Raw genomic sequence first — 21615 nt, 5'->3', positions numbered from 1 at the left:
AGCTTCTGGTTTGAGTTTCAAGTCTAGGTGCTGCTTAATTCTCTTGTAAGAGAGTTTCTTTACTCAGAAACTCTCAGAAACTGCAAGCTGATTTCTTTACTCAGAACTCCATTGTTCAAGAACTTTCTGGAGCAGGAGCAAGGGTCATTGGACCCACCATTAACTTCTGTTTAAACCATACCTTGTTTTTGTTGAAAGTGATTTTCCATTTTCAGAGCATTTCTTTTTTACGAATTGTTATTTTAAAGTAATGCAGTTAACTTCAGAAATGATTTTTATAAATACGTGACAAAAGCTGAATGAAATCATATTTACTGTGCAGCTGAAGGAGACACATTCAATTAGTTCTTTTTCTCAAAAATAGTTTTAAATATTTACTTCAGCAACCAAAATGTTCTCTTGGTCTTATTAGGTCACCTCATCATTCATAAATATTTCCTCAGCCATCATTGCTGTTTCTGTCAACTGCCCTGAATCAAAACTTGAAAACACTAGTAAAGCTCATACACAGGAACATGTTTGCATTTTACCTACGGTTTGGATTGACTCTTCAGCCTCATGTTAGAAAAGATTAAATTTTCCCCTCCCGGAACATCACACACCGGGGCCTATCATGGGGAGGGGGGAGGGGGGAGGGATTGCATTGGGAGTTATACCTGATGTAAATGACGAGTTGATGGGTGCTGACGAGTTGATGGGTGCAGCACAGCAACATGGCACAAGTATATATATGTAACAAACCTGCACGTTATGCACATGTACCCTAGAACTTAAAGTATAATAATAATAATAAATAAATAAATAAATAAATTTCCCCCTCCCTTCTCAGGAACCGAGAGTTCCCCACAGCTTTCTCTGAGAGAGATATTTGTATACACGCTACGTTCTAGGCACTGCTGGGAGCCACCCCAGAAAACTCCATCAGTCATTTTCCCCAGAGCTGTCACAAGAAGCTTTCACTTGTGTGGGAATGGCTTGATGGGTGTACCTGTTTTTATTTCAGAAAAGCAGGGAAGCATTTTAATTTCAAAGATTTTTTATGTGTTGTCATGCTTCTAATTTGATCAGCTCATTTTGAGTTTTTTGGTTCTTAAACCCATACTATCGTGACACAAATCTAGTTGTAAACCATCTGGTGCATATGAGCCAGATAGACTGTAGATTATCCAGACAATACAAGTTAATGGGGATTTGGAATTATAGTCCTGAATTATAAGTCTTCTACCTCTAGCATGTGACCTCAAGAGACATGTGAAAGACAGAAATGATGGGCTTCCATCAGGGTTCAGCTCGTATCAAGCAGACACACACACATACACACAAGCACAGACACCCACCCACACACCTAGATTAAAGAGACAACCTATCAGAAGGAACAAATATGACTACACCCAGATGAGAGCTATATAATATCAACAATATGACTGTAGAGGGCATCTTTAACATGGCTTGAACTGTGAATAAATCTCTGGATTCTACCATAATGTATGACAAAGACCATGCCTCCAGAAAAATGATCGTTATTACCTGGATACACCTGAACAGAATATAGAGTGGACTCATAACGTAATGAATGTAGCATGGCAGGTAAAGTTTGTTCAGAAGAGGATGTCTGCTTATTTTAACAAGGATGACTGAAAATCAGATGTATGGTTTCTTGTAAAAGAAAAGAGCTGGCCTGACACGTTCATCAGTCTATTTCACCCTATCACCCCACTCCCTCGACTCCCTTTCCCCTACAGGGAATATTTGAAAACTGCTCCTGAGTTATAGCAATGGTAGATTAATGCTTTAAAGCCCCTTAGGTGTGTGAAGAGGGACTGTTACTCTGAGAGCAGATGATCATCAAATCACTTAGCAACCTTTGGACCTTGATTGGTTAAAGAGAGACAACATTGCCTGAGAGTAAGATTATAAACTGGGGGCTTTGCTGTCTGGGACTCAATAGCACCTATTTTTTCTCGATTAGATACTACAGTTAAATCTAAGGAAAGCAAGTTTTCATTAATTCCTATTTTCCCTTAGTGATAGGAGATATTTGCCTTTAGGGGATCTTATTTGTTTGGTAGTTTCTTGAAAGACATTTAAAAATCATTTGAGGCTGTGTGCTCTCTATTTCCTTGTTAATGGGTCATGAATTTTAACAGAGATGTTTGAATCATGGCTCATTTACCTCTAGATTGTACAAGGGTTAGTGAAGTAAGTGCTTGGAAACCTCGTGTGAGATGTATTCCATGGCAAAATACATAATCCTTTCCAGGCTTTCAATGATGTTGTGTTTCTCATTAAAGAGTCTTCCTGAGAAGTTTTATGTCAACTGGGATCACTAGCAAACTATAACACTTTAAAAAAATATGTTCCCCCATGTGAATCCTCTCCTTTTAAGTCAAGAGAGCCAGTTTCATGGTTAGTTATCCTTGTTGACAGTAAATAAGTTGGTGAACATGCTAGATTTTATGAAAATGTCTCCAGAGTAGATTCGTACATTGGTCACACATCGTCTGCAATGCCAGGTGACCTGTAAAGGGGGGATGTGGAGATTAAAAGTGGGAGAATGGAATGAATTATCAAAACTAACGTAGGAAGAGTTTGAAATTTTGATTCCCACTATTATATGTTGTTATGTGGATGATTTGGGACCATGAACCAAGAAACTGGATGACTTAATTTTATATATTTCCATCTAATCTATATTTTTAGATGATTACAGTTAAGATAAACTGGAAATTTTATGATCTACTTGGATTTGATTTACAGAAACGTGAATGACTATCTTTTTAGTAATTAATTGATTTTTATCCAAGAATATGGCAAGACAATACAATGTTGTTTTTATATGGCATTCAAACGTATGATATCTTATACTCAGAAGCCTGTTTATGTTCCTTCCATATAGTTGAATGACTGTTGTATTTCACAGCAATGGACTTTTTCTGAGTACACTGAGCTGTATGTCACTCTTAGGGGGTATCCTATAACTCTCCATCAGTAACGGATCCCACTCTCATTGCGGATGCTCTGGACAAAAAAATTGCAGAATTTGATACCGTGGAAGATCTGCTCAAGTACTTCAATCCAGAGTCATGGCAAGAAGATCTTGAGAATATGTATTTGAACACTCCTCGTTATCGAGGCAGGTCATATCATGACCGGAAGTCAAAAGGTAAGAGACAGAGACTTATGCATTCTTCATAAGCAGATAGAAATCTTAACAGTACAAGCTGAGTGTCCCTTGTCCAAAGTATTTGAAACCAGAAGTCTTTTGAATTTTGGATGCTTTTTGGATTTTGGAATATTTACATTTATGCTTATTGGTTCAGTATCCCTAATCCAAAAATCTGAACTCCAAAATGCTCCAATGAACATTCTCTTTGAGAATCATGATGGAGCTCAAAAAGTTTTGGATTTTGGAGCATTTCAGAGTTTAGATTTTTGGAGTAGGGACATAACCTGTAATAATGAGTAAGGATTAGCAGTACAATATATTTAACTCACTTAGATCAGGTGGTTACTATCAGTCCGTTGTCACGTTTCACAACACTTTCAAATGAAGTTCTGCGTATTGTCCAAACTGTGTTTTTTTTGTATCAGACTAAGAAGGGTTTGGTGCAGTGAAAGATATATAGGTCATAGTTTGGAGCTGGATGAGATCTTATGAAAATCATCTGAACCAGCTTCTTATTTCTTGGCAAGTAAGGCATTATGAGCCCCAATTTTACAGTGGAGACAGCCAAGTCAGAGGGAGTAGGTAATTTGCCAATGTCTGTATGGTTAGTTAGCAATGAAGAAGAATGAGGATCCCGGTCTCTTTCCTACAAGAACAGTTCTCGTGTAATTGATAGTTTTGCCTCTCTGATAGATGCGAAGGTTGATTTAGTCCAGGGATGTCAGTGTTGGCAGGAGAGAACCCTGTTAAAGCAATAGCCAAAACTGTTGGAAAATTTCAATTCTACCTTCAAGATCTGCTATCTACTTGGTGCCTGGGTGGTTCATGTGCTTGAGATATAAATGTCTCAAGGCAGAGGAAAAGAAGGTCTGGAATAGGTTGGAGATGTATGAGAGCATATATTCAATTAGAAACTTCAGGGAAGTACAATGAGGGGAGAACCGAGAGGACCATTCAGGCAGAGAGAACGTCATGAGTTAAAACAGTGCTTAAACTCAAAAAATAAATATCCAGCTCATACATCTGAGTGATATGATCTTAGGATGAGAATGTTTATTGGCGTGTAAAACTCAAATTAATAAAGAAATGAAATACAATTGCCTCTTATTGAATAAAACAATTACTTCTAGTCTGTTATGTCCTTGCTTTATTTGATAAGATTTGTTATAATTGTACTGTTCCCTAAAAGGTCTTGAAAGGCTGGGTTGCATTGTAGATATAAAGTTATTTCACCAAGATACAGCTGTTTCCTACACTTTGAAATAATTTTAAGAGCTGTGAACCTGGGCTGCTTTAGCACAACCACTTAAAACATTTGGGCCAAAATGACTAATCAGTTAACTCCTGCCTGGGCCTTCTGCTTATGGCTTAGCTAAGAGGGAGACAAGAAAGTCACTGGTGGCCCTGGTGTTATGGAGATACGCCATGTGCAGCTCACTATAGCCCTGAATCTCTCCAGGGCTCAGATTGGATTCAATTTAAAGAAAACATTGTTGTTCCGTAAGACATTGCTGTGTTTGGATCTCTACTAAGTCAACTTAAGAGAAAGTAAACTATGCACGTTTTGAAAACCCCAGAGGAAATTTTATATAAAAATAGTATTTGGACAAACAAGCAATGAAATCTGACTCTGTCTTCAGCAATTCAAGGGACAGCCCTTCTTGGCATCTTGTTTCTGGAAATATTACAATTTTTAAATCATCTAAATCCATTACTTTTTTTCCCCCTAGAAATTGTGTTGAGTTGGAGGCAGGAGGCCTGGATTCAAATTCTAACCCTGCCACTTACAAGTTTTGTGATTTTTTTTTTTTTATTGGGTACCCTGATCTCGGTTTTCTTATTGGCAGTGTGTGCGCAATAACACCTACTTCTCGGGACTGCTTCTGGTACCATCAAGAGCACCTAACACTTAATACATGTTCAAAAATTGTTAGCTAGCTACAGCGACTTAGAATTCTGAAATATGTTTGCATTACTTCCTTGGTGAAGCCTACCTTGTCCCTTGTTCTGTCCCTGTGATGTCTACTCACCCCCTAACTTGGTAAAGTTAGGAGCACTTAAGACACCACCTCACTTTGTATGTTCTACTACTGCACTGTTATTGTACCTTTTGTTTCCTCTAAGAGGATCTGGGATCCCAGCACCTCCTATCGTTCTCCACTCTGGCTGAATATTTAATAGCTGGGGGAGCTTTTGAAAACCTTCAGATGCCTAGTCCCACCCCAGATACATTGACTCAGAATCTCAATGGGGGGAGACTGGGAAATATATTGATATTATTTATGGTTCCTAGGAGAGTGATCCTTAGAGACAGCCAGTGTCAAGAACCACTACTTGAGAGATTGTTCATCCTATATCTGCAGTACTTGCAACAGTCTCTGACACATTTTAGATGCTCAATTAATGTTTGTGGGATTGAATATATTACTAATCCAGTGTTAGCCTATTTTTTAAAGTTTATAGAAACCACCTCATAGACTGAATAGGGTAGCTTTATTAAAAATGTCTTTGGTTACTGAAATAACCTTGCAAGAGCATTCAAGGTGACATACTACTTGATGTTTGTGACAAAGTAAATATGGTCTCTCTCCCCTGCTGGCTTAGGTTCCATTTCTTAATCTCTTCTTGTTTAAAATGGCCCTAAGGCATTTTTGTACCATTTAATTTAACCCTGGCAAGTCACCACTGCCTCTGCTCTTATATAAATGTGCTGATTTTTTTATCATTCCACTGATGCTGAATCACCTGTATGTATCACAAAAACAAGGGAAGTCAGGTTTAATATTTCAGCTGGTATTTTCTGCTTTGAGAACATAAAAATACAAATTCATGGCTTCTATCCCAGTGTATGAGGAAGGGAGCAGTGAATAAACAGTGAAAACAGGAAAATAGCTTTGGATAATGAAAGTCCATTAGGTGTCAAATAAAACTTTGCCTTTTCAGGATCTCCAAAAAGTCTCCTTCTATCAGTATAATAATGTCTTAATGATGTTGTGCAGAAACAAGCTTGTCATTTATGAATATCTTTTGAGCATCCATTCTTCTGATTTGTCCAGACAGATGGAAAGTGGCATTTTTCATGATTGCAAAGAGCAGGATTCTAAAATGACATTTGAATGTGAATATACAAAACACAGAGTTTTACGAACTCTGAAATAGAATGCAGACACACTGAATAAAGAACTTATAATGCATCAGGAATATTTAAAATATGAAGGTTCATATTTTACAATTAAATGATGTGTTTTGCTTCTTTTTATTTAGTAGAAGGGAGGTGAGGTAGTAAGTGAGCTTTTTGTTCTCTTCAAGAAAAGAGTTGAAAATGTCAAAGTCAAAAAAACAGTAAAAGTTTTGGTGAGGAAAGAGAGAAACAGGAGACAGATAAAACAACCAAGTGTTGAAACCAGGATGTCAATGCAATAAAGTCTACATTTTAAAAATTCATAAGTAATAGATACGCTCAAACTTGTCTGGAAAAGCTTCTGGACTGAAAATAATATAACAAGTTAATATATTCAACTTTCAGTTTCCTAGGGGGTAATGGGGAAAAGGATAGCATATATAATTGAAATCTGTAGATAACTGTAGTTTCAAACCCAATTTTTGCCAATAATTTCAGCCTCATGCTTTTAACCTCAAAGCTGCCCAGAAGTTAATTTTTAAAAAATGAATGTTTTAAATTCAAGTTGCATTTACTTTTTATGGTAGATATACTAATGAGTATAGGAAGTGTGCATAAAATTAGGTGAAATTATATGGGTGTCCTTTCTGTAAGCTATATAAATACTCCTTACATTGCTGCATTATCACTGTAGTTTAACTAAAACTAAACTACAATTCATTTAAAACATATGCCTGTGAATTTAAGGACAATGTATATTTATTCAAGTTCATAGCATAAAATTCAACATTTCTAAGTTAAGAAATGATCAGCCCTGACTGGACATTACTGAGAGGTGATTTATGGAGATAAACAATGTAAGTAAGATCTGTTCTTTTTCTTATTCCAGGAGAACTTGACTTTCTAGAATGATAGTGTGTTCGCCAAAGAAAAATCCAAGACATAATGGCAAGAGGGAAACCTGTTTTCAAAGCTTGTGTTGTGATTAAAATATGAACAAAATTATCAGGGCACTCCAAATTAATAGTTTTAAACTCTTAATTGAAATATATTGTTTTCCTAAAAGTAATCATTTTTAGATACACATGCTAAAATTCACATCCATTCCTCTTTTTAAAAAGTGTTTTAGACTCGACGCAGTGGTTCACTTCTGTGATCCCAACACTTTGGGAGGCCAAGGTAGGCAGATCGCTTGAGCCCAGGAGTGTGAAACCAGCCTGGGCAACAGGGTGAGAACCTGTCTCTACAAAAAATACAAAAGTTAGCCATACGTGAAGCGTATGCCTGTAGTTCCAGCTACTCGGGAGGCTAAGGTAGGAGGATCACCTGAGCCCGGGTAGTTCAAGGCTACCATGGGCTGTGATTGCACCACTGCACTGCAGCCTGGTCAACAGAGTGAGGACCCTGCCTCAAAAAAAAGTATTTTAATATTGAGTGCAGTAAACATCTTGATATTAAATTAGTTCCAAATGATGACGTTTGAAATATGTGATTTTTACAGACTCTGAACGGTTAGATCTTACAACTCTGAAACAGTTACCAACCCATTTCCAAGGATCTAATACCAATTCTATTATTTTCTCCATGACATTTTCCTCTAAGATCTAAAACACTTGACTCTAATTTGCAAATTATTTACAGGTAAATAACTAGCATAAGAAACTGAGAAATATAGGAAATAAATATTTTATATCAATGTTTTCATTCACTCTGAATTCTCTCAAGTCAGAACACCTTCTTTTAAAAAAAAAATTATTGCTATTTCTTTGTCATGCCACTGCATGCTAAATAGGACACAAGTTTTAATTTTTCAAAAATGATTTCAAATGTAGGAAATTATTCAGAGAGCTTTAACATATAGATATATTTTAGAAACTGAGTGCTTGCAGTTTTCTCTCTGCTTATTTGATACCTGGGTTAAGAATTGGCTAAAAACCTTTTGCCAGCCAACACCAATGGTGAGTCATATCAGTCATTCTTGAGGTATCTATAATTACTTCTCTGTAAATTAAGCAGGTACTGGTGACATCAATAGATAATAGAAATTAATAATAATTTGTGTTGCTTATTAATATTACATTATCATTAATAATAGTTTCTATTGTTGAAAGATGGTTAGCTTCATTGAGTTTCCTGAACCATGTGGTATATTTGGTACCTTTACCAAGTGAAAGTTTTATTTATCAATATTAAAATTGTTTGGTATAAATTTAATAGAAATAGAGCAAAAGAAAGAAAGATGTTGCAGTGGAAAGAACATGGACTTGAGAGTCAAGCAAACTTGTAATAAAATTCTAACTCAAATCCTAAAATCAGTAGCAGTGGCCTTGGAGAAGTCACTTACAGACCCCTGGTTCTCTATTTTCTTCTCTGTGTAAAATGACTCTAATTATAAGCACTTGGCAAAGTTGTGTTAGGATTAGGTAATAACAGAGTATCTAACACCCTCAATAAATGATAGCTACTATTATTATTTGAATTGCTTACAAAACTCTGCACAGAACCAAGATATTTCTATTAATTGCTGTCTTCCCTATAATGCTCTAAGATAACTATCAGTGATCTGGAGAGCCTCACAGATAGTATTTGGCAAATATTGTCATATTTAAGTATCTGTATAATCAGTGTACTCATTAAAAGTTTACAAAATTATCTCCAAGTACTAAACTTTTCTGATACTATTTATCCAGAAATTTTCTGACACTATTTTGCTTATTGGATGTTTCTTCTGCTAAGCTCTTCTTTTAAAGACTTTTGCCACTGTTTATGACTCCTATGTTTTGTAAGTATCTAGCTGCCTCACTTACTCTGTTTACCAGCAAGCATTCATAAAAACCATATTATTTTTTATCATGTTGTGTGTGTCTACAAGGGCACACACATGAAATATTTTAAGAAAATCTCAGCAGTGGGACAACTTCCTCCTGGTGCATGTGCCACCTCTGCTTTTCTCCTAGATGCAGTTGTCCATCTTTGTGGATATCCTAACCCCACCCTCATTATCAAAGTTATGCCCCTCATCTAGGTATGTCATTCAAATGCAAATCAGTGGAAAAATCCATTTGACAGTGGAAAGCCATAGGTAACTTTTAGTATCTGGATGAACAAATGTGCATTTTCCACAGCAATTACTCTTGTTAAAGAGAAATGCGTGTTCCTTGTGTTTTCTGTGCCAATTTTTTTCTGTGAAGCATTGAAAAATTATTATGGGATTGTTTTCCTTTATGTCCCACTAGACTTAAGGAGACACTACACTGTTCCTAGAGCACATATATGTGTAGGCATTGCTGGTGCTGAGTGTCTTTACTTACTGATACAGTTACACATTGTGTCCCCACTCAGATCTCATCCTGAATTGCACTTCCCATAATCCCCATAATCCCCACAATCGCCATAATCCCCACATGTCAAGAAAGAAACAAGATGGAGATAACGGAATCATGGGGATGGTTTACCCCATGCTAGTCTCATGATAGTGAGTGAGTCTCACAGGTTCTGATGATTTTATAAAGGGCAGTTCCCCTGCACTTGCACACATGCTTTCCCTCCTGCCACTGTGTAAGATGTGCCTTTGCTTCTCTTTCGCCTTCTGCCATGATTGTAAGTTTCCTTAGCCCTCCCAGACGATGCATAACTGTGAGGCCATTAAACCTCTTTTCTTTATAAACTACCCAGTCTCAGGTATTTCTTTATCACAGTGTAAGAATGGACTAATACACTTTCTAAGGATAGTGTTACATCTTATGTAATCAAACTGAGCATACCTGATTATTGGCTTTTTATATTTAGTTCAAGGTGGGCATGACCTTCCATTCCTTAGTAATCACCAGTTGCAGAATCTCAGCTCCTTCTAGTTTTAGGTGCTTCTGATTTAAACTTCCTTCTCTGATCTGTGTTACTCACTTCAATAATAATGTGGTTATACCTACTGAGAGCTAGAATTTAGACCTGTGCTTCAAACACTCAAAACTCATGTAATCTCAACAAATTCTTTGGCAGGAGCTACTGGGGTTCCCATTTTGCATAGTAAAAGAAAAAAATTCAGAAAATTTCTGTGAGAGCTAAAAACTAGAGAATCATGACATGAACCTGGCCTTGTTGACTACAAAGCTCGTGCTGTGAGCAGCTCAACGGTGTTTAAAGCTCAGGAATTCATAGTCTAGTAAATGAGAAAAAGAAATTTCAAGACCTTCATCTCCTAACTTGTTTTTTTTAAAAATGTTTCATTTCATAGATATACTTTATACATCACCCCAGGTTATGAATTCCCAGGGTTCAGAGAATTGCTTTATGATGGTGTCACTGCTTTCATGTCTAATTCAGTGCCTTCCAGATATTCATTCAGTCATCCATTGATTTTCCAGTACATATGTGCTAAATGTCTACTTATGTCCAGTGGCTTTAGGCAAGTCACTTAACTCATCTGCAACTCAGTTTCTACGTCTATCCAATGGGAATTGTAATATCTAAGATGAGGGTTTGCTATGAGAATTAAATGAAATTTGATTTTGTGAAAGCATCTCACAAAGTGCTGGACACATGGTAGTTGCTCAGTAAATTTGCATTCACTCATTGCTTTACAATGTTTCTAAACCTTGAAAATCAGGAATTGTCTGACTGAGAATCTTTTACTGTGATTTAGGTTAATTTGTGTAAAAACAAGTGGTAAATGTTTTTATTCTTTAGATATTAAGCCCACATGTGGAGTCAAAAAATTCAGTGTCTTTCATAATTTTAATATTAAAGTATCCTGATAGTCCCTCATTAAAACTTATAAAATAATTATTCTTTCCATATTTATTTGCACTTCCACATTGGGATAGAAATGTGAAAACAGTTTTAATAATTATGTGCTGATTTGTAGAAGAGGGAATCTGAAAATCACAGTGAGGCTGTAATATTCATAAGGATGAATACTCCTCCTAGTGAATTCATGAATCTTGAGAAAGGCTGAGAGCCCCTGGTTGCTTGGTACAAAAATAATACAATTATTCCTATAGTCCCCTCACCTCCCAACCCACCCCAAAGCATCATACACCTAGTGCTGCAACATTAAAGGGAAATGGTTAGCAATTTTCATAACAGATTGTGGCACTGTCTCCCATTTGACAAAGGCAATGTTCCTTAGCACCTTGATGTTTGCATCTGAGAACCAGTCTTCTCAAGACCATACTCTACCATGTGTGCCACTTATTCTATATTTCACGGATTTTAGTGCTGGTCATCTCATGCATTATGGTTCATCCTTGGCAGAGCTGGTTCTAAATCCTAGTTTCTTAATTCTAACCTAACACTTCTGCACTACCCCACATCCTAGACTAGTCTTGAGGTAAGATCCAAACATTCAATGTATAAGGTATTAATAATACTCTACGCATTCCTGAAAGATAGTTGGAATTGTTTCGCCTTTATGATAAAAAATTAAACTGAAAAAATCCATGGTTATCTGATTCATTCAGGTAGTAATTATTGAGTGTCTATTTCTTGCAAAGGGAATCTGGCACAAAGACGATGTTGTGCTTCCTTCAGCAGCACCTTGCTCCTAATTGTTGAAGTCAAATGGTTTTAGAAGTGAGCTTGAATGAGCTACATTTGGTGCTTACACTAGCGACAAAGTACTAGAAGAGAAGGGATAAAAAGATAATTAGCTCTCTACCTCCAACAACTTTTTTGGTTCAATGGAAGAGAAGCACCTGAATATAGATGCTTGTTAACTTTTGATGGGTTTACATCTCAGTAAACACATTGTAAGTGGAAAATATAGTTAAGTCAAAACCACATTTAATACACATGGCCTACTGAACTTCATAGCTTAGCCTAGCCTACCTTAAACATGATCATGATCAGAACACATGTATCAGCCTACAGTTGGTCAATATTATCTAACACAAAGCCTATTTTATAATGAAGGTTTAATAGCTCACGTAATGTATTGAATATCCTACTGAAAATGAAAAACTGAATGGTTTTTTGGGTGCTCACCATTAACATACACAGCTGAAAGCACCATCAAAAAGTAAAAAGAAATCGTTTTGAACCATTGTAAGTTGGACTATCTGTAAAGAAAACAAAACAAGGTCTATGAAGTAAGTGCCATAACAGAGGGCAGAAAAAGTGTGGTGAGTACATAGAGAAAGGGTCATAGGAGTTGTAGAGTGAATATGCCTTTTGACTTGTGCTCTAGAAGATTAAAATAATATAGCAAGCTGAGATGCCAGAGAAAGCAAAACAGAAGAACAACAGCATGGTTTTCAGAAACATCATGGCCCTACTTTAAGTGCTTATTCTTCACATGCCATCACCATGTGGTAAATATGCACTAGTATGTAGGCTGCTGCTGCATGCCTGCTAAAAGAGTTTATAAAGAACTTTAGCATTATAAAGGCTGGACCTTGTACCAATAACAATAAAATGACTACTGGTGCCAACATGGTGAAACCCCATCTCTAATGAAAATACAAAAATTAGCTGGGCATGTGGCACACACCTGTAGTCCCAGCTATTCGGAAGGCTGAGGCGGGAGAATTGCTTCAACCTGGGAAGCGGAAGTTACGGTGAGCTGAGATCATGCCACTGCACTCCAGCCAGGACTGGGCACTCTGTCTAAAAAAAAAAAAAAAAAGAAAAGAAAAAGATTACTGGCTATCTTCAAGGACATGCAGCAGTTTAATTGGATTCTCTGACAGACTGTGGATGATCAAGAGAAAAAAGCATGTGAAACATCTATCAGAATAAAGATTGATGAACGGCCAGCACAGTGAAAGCCAACTGATAACTTAATGTTTAGAGACTGACTCAAGGAAACCATCCTCTTGTTGACCAAAACAAGCAGTAAATTATTGTGCATGTGGAGAACAAAGGTGCTTTCCCATGTTCAAAGTGAGGAGATTATTTTGTTTCACAATGAATGTTTGTATTCACAAAAACAGACTTACCTTTACATACCTTGATTTTGACCAGTAAGGCACATTTTGGACTTGTGTCTGCCAGAACATGTAACTTATATAAAATAATAAATATATTTCACTTTAATAAGGAATAGAGTTTTAAATTTTTATCTTAAGCTGATCACCACTCATGTTGTGCTTGCCAAGTATGTGTAACATTGTACTGGTTTTATCTGTCCTACAGAAACTAGAATCTCTAGGATTCTGGCATTTGTTCCCACTGAGGACAAAGCATTGCTATCAATGCATTGAGCTCCTCGATAAGGCAAGAAAGGGTTCAAGGAGAAATGAGGACAAAATGAAGAGTGTGCTTTGGCCAAAGTCCACTCAGTCCAGATAAAAGAACGAAACGTATCACAATACTAAAGGCAAAAGTAGACTCTGAGTAGCTGCCTGGCTTATTAGTCAGAACTGAATAGATGGATGAGCATACACAGGAGCTCATGCTTGGGTATGTGTATTGATGACCTTGTGAAAATGACAGGTTTGTGCCTATGGATGCACCTAGGAAGCCAGGTCATTTGCACAGCAAGTGGTCCTCTGGTGGGAAGACTCCAGCATGGCTTGTGGAAGCTGCTCTCTGAACCCTCCTTCAAATCTTCACACTGGGCTCATATGTACAAAAGGCATGAAGAGGCCTGGATTCAAACTCTGGCTCTACCACTGAGAGTTTTATGGCTGTGGATACATTTTTTTTTTTCTTAACTTTTCAAAGGCTCAGTTTCCTCAACTGCAAAAGTAAGAGTAATGATTGTATGTAATTCATAGCATTTATGAATATTTCATGCACTCATGAACACAGCACTTAGTAGTCTAGATGGCCAGGATCCAAAAGAACAGGTTGACTCTCCTTCCTCTCACACCTAATATTAGAAACTATAAAAGGGTGTGCATTCACATCCCCATGCTAGAGCTCAGGTTCCAGAATTCTTATTACATCCCAAAGCACCACTGTGATTAGACTGCCCCTAGAGGCAGGGGCTGCAGAAGGAAAAGTTCTCCCCTGTGCACTGTGCAGCACCCCACACTTGACCAGCATGTCCAGAGGAAGTCTTTGAGGACAGGGGAACCTTCTCAGCCTTTCCAGAAAACTGTCTGTATGAGGCTCAAAAAACTTAACTGATGTTAAAGAGCCTTGATAGAGCAAGACTAAAATTCAAAATGACAGAAAAAGAGAGATTATTCCATGACATAGACTGGGATGAAATAAAGGAAGTTAGATGAAATTAGTGGACCCTTGAATTGAATTTGGAACATCATTGCTGCTCTGAAATGTTCAGCTATGGAGACTGATGCAGGAATGGAAAGGACAGCCCCTACTCTGGGTTGACCCCGCTTGGCCTGTCTCCCTCCCAGAAGTCTCACTTCAGAATTCTCCTTCTAACCCAAGCACCAGAAACCTTAATTGCTGCTCAGCCTCTGTCTGGCTCCCTGCTCTGCTGCACTGGCTTATCAGTCTTTTTTGACTGGCAACTCAATGTCCCCTGCAGAAAGTCTGCGATCACACTTTGAAGTTATTTGCATCCAGTCAGAAAAACCTTTCAGTTCTAGTTCTAAATTGAGTGCCTCGGTGGTTTCAATTGCCTGATATGTAGGGCAGGTGGATTCTACAGCAGTCACACTGGGTCTCAGTTCTTAGTGACATTAGCGAATTGATGCATAAAACTGACAGAATTGTGAATCTCCTCATGGTGAGTAAGAAATGGAAGTAACCAATGCTAGTCAAAGAGTTATACAATGTGAGAAGTATGGTTTCAAATAGAATCAGGCTTACATGCCTTCTCCTGGTTTATGGAAGGCACTTTGGAGTTTATTGGAATTCCCATAGGGAAGGCATGCTATATTTTGACTTGGGTGTCTTCTGAAGATAAGGATGTGGCCATTCACCACCCAACCCCGGTTCAACATCAGACAGGAAAGTCCAATACAGCCCTCATAACATTGGTCTTCTTCCTTCAACTTATGGCTTACTGACCATCCCTCTGTTCCGCTTAAAGTGACAGAGACTATGGAGCAAAAGGGAGAAGGCTTCGATTCCAGTTTTACCATTTACTGGTAACTCTTAGTAAATAATACTCACTTCGAATGGGTGGGGAACAACCAAATGTAGTCATATCTGTAAGGTGCCTAGCAGAAGCCTGAATTAAAGCAGAGACTCAGTGCTGCTGCTTGCATCCTGTCCCTCTCTGCCTTCTCACACATCACGATCCCTTCCTGCTAATTGTACCTCTTTAGTCCTCTGTATTAGACAAATATATTCCCATTATCACAAGCAGCAGATTTGGCCCTCTGCATCAGCTCTGTCCACAAGCCCAGGAATGCACAGGCCAGCATCAGCAAGGTGACACTTGTAATGGATGATTGCTGCACTTCTTAATCCATTTATATAATCCTTTCTGCTTTGCTTGCAGTTATTTTCAGGGCTTTAGCAGCAATAAAATGGTTCCTTTCCCAAGACAGAGTTCATTCAATTTAAATCTGGATTGATTATAGCTAAAGTTATGACATGTCTTTACAAAGGGAAAAAACAGCAATAAATTATGCACAATGATTATTTGGCATTTATTTAGTTCCCACAGTATCCTGGGCTCAGCATATAACAATTGGGGATAAATCCCTGCCCTTGAGAATCAAAGCACCGTTGTAGATATAAAAAGACAAATAGGGATGTGGTTAGTGGACTCATGGTCCACACTTATTCCTGCAGTTTTCCTTAGATGCATTCTACTGACATTGTCCTTGACTTTTGACCTCTACTCCCAAAGGCTTTTTTTCTTCCTTCTCCTTAAGCTGTTTTGGTTTAAGCCTAAGACATTTCCCAGGGCTAGAGTTTAGAATGAACATGGTGATATCTGCCTAACATTCATAGGATTCCTCCTGTGGTGGCCTGGTGCACACAAGGGCGTGCATTGGGAAATGGTGGTGGGTCCTGTGCAGACAAAAGGACTTGCTTCTAACTGTTCTTATGGGAAGATACTCATGTATGTATGCACCAATAAGAGGATTTGGCTGCTAAATGGATGGATAATTGGATGGACTTTGAGAACACGAAATCAAATCTAATTTACGTAACACAATAATACAAATTGAATTCAAGTAAATATTTATGACTTCGATTTAAAAATATTGAGGTGCTTTTAGTTCACAGAAGTCCCACTAACCATATCCCTTGATAATCATTTATATAGAGTAATGTCCAAAAAAAAAAAATGAAGAGGGAGAAAGACATAATATATTTTTAAATTTTGTCCATTTGACTTTAAAGGAAAAGAATGTGAGAGGGGGAGATTCAAATGAATCAAGATTAATAAGAATAGCTGGCATTGAGTGCCAGGCACGTTACATTCAATTCTTCAAATGATTACATGTTATAGATGAGGAAGCAGAAGTTCAGAGCCATTAAATAACTTTCCAGCTAAAAGGAAACATAGCCATGATGTGATTGAAGGCAGTTGTAACTTCACTGCAGCTCCCAAGCACTTAACCACTATGCTATACTGCCATCTAGGACCCAATGCACAAATATGCACCATATTCACGAAAAAAAAAAATCGTTTTCTCTAACATGTTGATTAACTTTGAAGTTAAAAATAAAACTAAAACCCTTTTCTTTATTACATTTACGTGTGAAATTTCACTGCCAGGTAAATATAATACAGTGGTTATCCGTAATGTGTCCTAGATATAATTCAAATTATATTTAAGTGATGGCTTAGAGTCAGGATTTATTTAGAATGAAGAAGCAATTTATTTTGTCTTTTTGAAGACAAAGGCAATTATTTTAATTTGCCAAATGTTTCATTTTCTTTCCTCTGAACTTTTTTTGCATAAAAAAGATGCAAGGAAATTTGAACCAAGACATGAATTTTAGCCAAGGTTTTTGTTTTGTTTTGTTGTTGTTATTTTCGAAGGGTAGATGGGATCTAGAGAGAAATTAGGTCTTTTACTTTAGGTTCCCAGTAATTGAGAGCCTGAGGATGGATTTAATCCCAGGGTTAAGGTTTTCCTCACAGAATCTTCCCACTCTATTCCCAAAAATACACGCTGAGCAATTGTGCTTACAGTTGTGTTTGCTTACACAATGTGTGTATTTGCTTCCAGTTGACCTGGATAGGCTCAACGATGATGCCAAGCGTTACAGTTGCACTCCCAGGAATTACTCGGTCAATATAAGAGAAGAGCTGAAGCTGGCCAATGTGGTCTTCTTTCCACGTTGCCTCCTCGTGCAGCGCTGTGGAGGAAATTGTGGCTGTGGAACTGTCAACTGGAGGTCCTGCACATGCAATTCAGGGAAAACCGTGAAAAAGTATCATGAGGTATGTCATTCTCAGATTTCTTTTTGCAACGCTTAATCTACAGGATTCAGGAAGACAGGGGCATTGCATACAGTTGTTCAGGTTGCTCACTGCACAAGGGCACCCAGCCAGGGTTTGATTAGGAGCAGAAATTCTACCCACACTAGGTTTGCCAAGCCAAGTGTCCTGATAACAGGTTAATCCCATCCTGACGAAGTCACTGTTTATTCTAATTTGAACAATACACTATGTAGATCAACAACAACCTCGTTAGAATATATAATCAAATATGTGATATAGTAACTTTAGAACTTACTTGACCTCCTTGCAGAAAGACAGAAAAGAAAAAGAAATATGATGTTATTCATTTACAGGATATGACTGCACTATCTAATAAGCAAACCCTTAATTCAATTATGTCATTTAATAAATTTGGCACAATAAAGATAGCAAAATATAAATTGTCAAAGATCTTTTTATTTTTTAAATATGAAGTATGTTTCAACTGGAAATGCTCTGTTTATTCTAACTATTATTAAGTGCTACTCAGGGAATCAGCTCTTGGATTATGCAAAAATAAAAGTAAATATAAGAATATAGGAGGAACAAAAACCTAAAGAGCGCAATAACCTTAATAATAGTAATAATGGCATTTATTGCTTGACAAACACTATTGTAAGTAATCATTAGCTCATTTAGCACCCCATCAACAATATTGTAAAAATGTTACTATTTTTATTCTTTTTTTATAGGTGAGTAAACTGAGCCCTAGGAAGATCAGTAAGTTGGCCAGCATGGCCTGGTCAGTAAATCACAGAGCCAGGACTCCAGCTCCAATCCACTAGTTCCAGGGTCTATGTTTCTTCTTATCACTAGTAATATATAGCACTGTAGAGCATAAAATATAGGCCAGGTGCGGTGGCTCACGCCTGTAATCCTAGCACTTTGGGAGGCTGAAGTGGGCGGATCACCTGAGGTCAGGAGTTCAAGACCAGACTGGCCAACATGGCAAAACCCCGTTCTCTACTAAAAATACAAAAATTAGCCAGGCGCGGTGGCAGACACCTGTAATCCCAGCTGCTCAGGAGGCTGAGGCAGGAGAATCACTTGAACCCAGGAGGCGGAGGTTGCAGTGTGCTGAGATTGTGCCATTGCACTCCAGTCTGGGTGAAAGAGAGAAACTCCACCTCAAAAAAAAATTTATAAATATATATATATTTTTATATATATATGGAGATATAGAGTATATCTCCATATATATATATATGGAGAGAGAGAGTAGACTGAAGAGGAGTTAGAGCTGTTCTATGACAGATGTGGCAGCTCTAATTACTTTATTATTGTGGGAACACATGCAACTCACTAAAGTTTAGACTCAGTTTTCACATATGTGAAATGGGACTGAGAAATTAATATATCAGACAAGCCCTTCCAGAGTTGCTCTTAGGGCCAAATAAAATAATGCATATGAAATATATTTTGCAAGATGTTAAACATCATGCAGAAATATGTTTTAAAATATAAGCTAAAATATGAAGCAAACATTATTGTTAGGAATTATTGTTTGACTTGCTCTCCATGAGTGTCCACAGCAATCCCATTACTGGGTATATACCCAAAGGATTATAAATCATTCTGCTATAAAGGCACATGCACACATATGTTTATTGTAGCAGTATTCACACTATTCACAATAGCAAAGAGTTGGAACCAACCCAAATGTCCATCATTGATACTGGATAAAGAAAATGTGGCACATATACACCATGGAATACTTCGCAGCCATAAAAAAGGATGAGTTCATGTCCTTTGCAGAGATACAGATGAAGTTGGAAACCATCATTCTCAGCAAACTAATGCGGGAACAGAGAACCAAACACCACATATTCTCACTCATAAGTGACAGTTGAACATAGGGACACAGGGAAGGGAACATCACACACCGGGGGCTGTTGGTGAGTTGGGGGTTGGGGGAGAAATATCTAATGTAGGTGACAGGTTGAAGGGTGCAGCAAACCACCATGGCACGTGTATACCTATGTAACAAGCCTGCACGTTCTGCACATATATCCCACAACTTAAAGTATAATAATAATTTTTAAAAAGTGTCCACCACAACAAAGGAATGGGTAGTTCTCTCTAAACAAAATCTCCAGCTTTGCAAAACTGTTTTTTGGAGGTTTTTCTGGTATCGTTGTTGTTTTGGTTTTGACTTTTGTTCCGAAAACAATACAAAAGTCATAAGTTAGGCAGTAACTTCTGGATTAAACAAAAATTAGTATGTAATAATTGATATTTTCAACTCAGAAAATGTAGGAAATTGTGCCACCATGACCATACTTACTTCAGACAGGGAAACATTATTTTAGACCTACATGGAACATATTTTCTTAGTCATAAGAATTGCTTACTCCACCCCACTGTTTTCAAAGGAAAAAAAATGTTCTCATATCTAGAGAATGCTGTCATCTATGTTCATTGTGTTTTATTTTTGTATGAACTGATGAACTCTAGATTGGATGTTGTCCTTCACTTCTAAGAACCTGAATTTTATAACCTTTAGTCATACCCCGAGGATAAATGCAGAATGCAGTAATCAGGTTGTAGTCAAAATAATCTAGGAAGTGACAAGGTCTCTACCTAGTAGTAACTGTGAGGAAGAACATTTGAGGTCAGGACTTTGATGTATTTGTGGAGTGCTTTATTTTTATCTTGACTTTGCTCAGATAGAGGTTTTAGCTTGATTTTAAAAATTACTTATTGCGGGAACAGCAGAGTGAACCATAGACCCCCAAAGACCCTTGCCTCCTAGCCAGTTAGTTCTGAAGAACACTGAAGGCCTGGCTACCCTCCTCCTCTTAGTTCCTTTCTAGTCTCTCCACACAATGACCATTACTTGCAAATTTCTGTTCTCAGTTAATGTGTAGACGGGAAAACTCTTGATCTCTTTGCTCAGTAGCATGAGTGGGTTTGAAACGTTGGCATCCTTTGAAACTGTATCTAAAGCATCTCTTTAAGACATGTGTCCTGGTATTTTTACTTCTAGAACTCTGCAGAGCTCTATAAAATCACTCTGCCAAGTGCTGGACAAAAGGAAAACTAAACATCCATCACCAGCTGGTAACTGCTTACCTGGAACAAACACTCCTGTCATATGCCCCTGAGACTCCTGAAATACCTTTGAGATGTGTCACAATTATCACTGCCAGGTGCCCTGTGGGAAACAGCAAAAGGCTTATTCCATTTCCAGAAGTGGGGGTTGCTTGAGCCTAGTCTCATTAGGGAAAAAATTCTAGTCCTTTATTCTGAGTTCTGTGTCTGTATTCTTACCTCTGAGAAATGAGAAACCAGTTTCCCCAGCTCATGGTTGCAACTGATGAGATGTGAAATGAGTTTCTGTGAAAGATGAGCACCCTTAAGGGGATAATGAGACCTGGTCACATAACAAGCTTGTGTGATTCTCCACAAATATTTCAGTGCTCAACCTTAAGGAATTTAAATCTGGGAAACTGGAAAGCTCCTAATGAAGCTAATAGCATTGCTTTTTTCACAGGTCATATTAGTTCTCCTGTAGGGTTTTGAGCAGTTTTCACTGTGCAGTAAAATGTGACTATCTTTATTATTTCTTTCTCTCAAAAGTTTATAGGTACGCTGTTGAAGTATTTTTCCTCTTTCTTTATAATCATTCAATGCTTCTTGGAATATAGCGTAGGAAAAATGCCTTTTCTTCTACCCTTCCTAGGTTCATGGCTGAGGCCACTCTAACAAAAGACAGAATAACAAAGGAAAAGCGTACTCATTTATAGAATATGTTTTACATGACACAGAGGCCTTGGTAAGGAAATAAAGACCCAAAAAAGCAGTTCAACCTGATAATTTTTTACAGTAAGTTTGATAAAGTGTGGATAGTTGTGGAGAAATATGATAGGGCAGAGTATGATCTAATGGTAATAAACTGGGGAAAATTAGCAAGGCCTGTTTGTTCAGATTCTTCCTTGTTCTACCTTTGTCTTTGGAGATAAGGATTCTTAGGCCAGGAGCGGTGGTGGCTCATGCCTGTAATCTCAGCACTTTGAGAGGCCAAGG

The 21615-nt window shown here is 37.7% G+C and overlaps 1 protein-coding gene across 2 annotated transcripts in view; it reads left to right on the top strand.

The window, feature by feature from the left end:
- PDGFD (platelet derived growth factor D) overlaps positions 1-21615 on the top strand; it is a 246930-nt gene that overhangs the window by 209536 nt on the left and 15779 nt on the right. For both annotated transcript variants that reach the window (XM_050758868.1, XM_050758867.1), the window contains exons 5-6: positions 2965-3163; positions 17336-17550. In XM_050758868.1, the coding sequence (XP_050614825.1) occupies positions 2965-3163; positions 17336-17550 (414 nt within the window). The remainder of the gene's footprint in view (positions 1-2964; positions 3164-17335; positions 17551-21615) is intronic.

Source organism: Macaca thibetana, chromosome 14, assembly GCF_024542745.1.
Source record: "Macaca thibetana thibetana isolate TM-01 chromosome 14, ASM2454274v1, whole genome shotgun sequence".
NCBI classification, from domain to species: domain Eukaryota; kingdom Metazoa; phylum Chordata; class Mammalia; order Primates; family Cercopithecidae; genus Macaca; species Macaca thibetana.
This window is presented reverse-complemented; position numbering and strand designations above follow the sequence as displayed.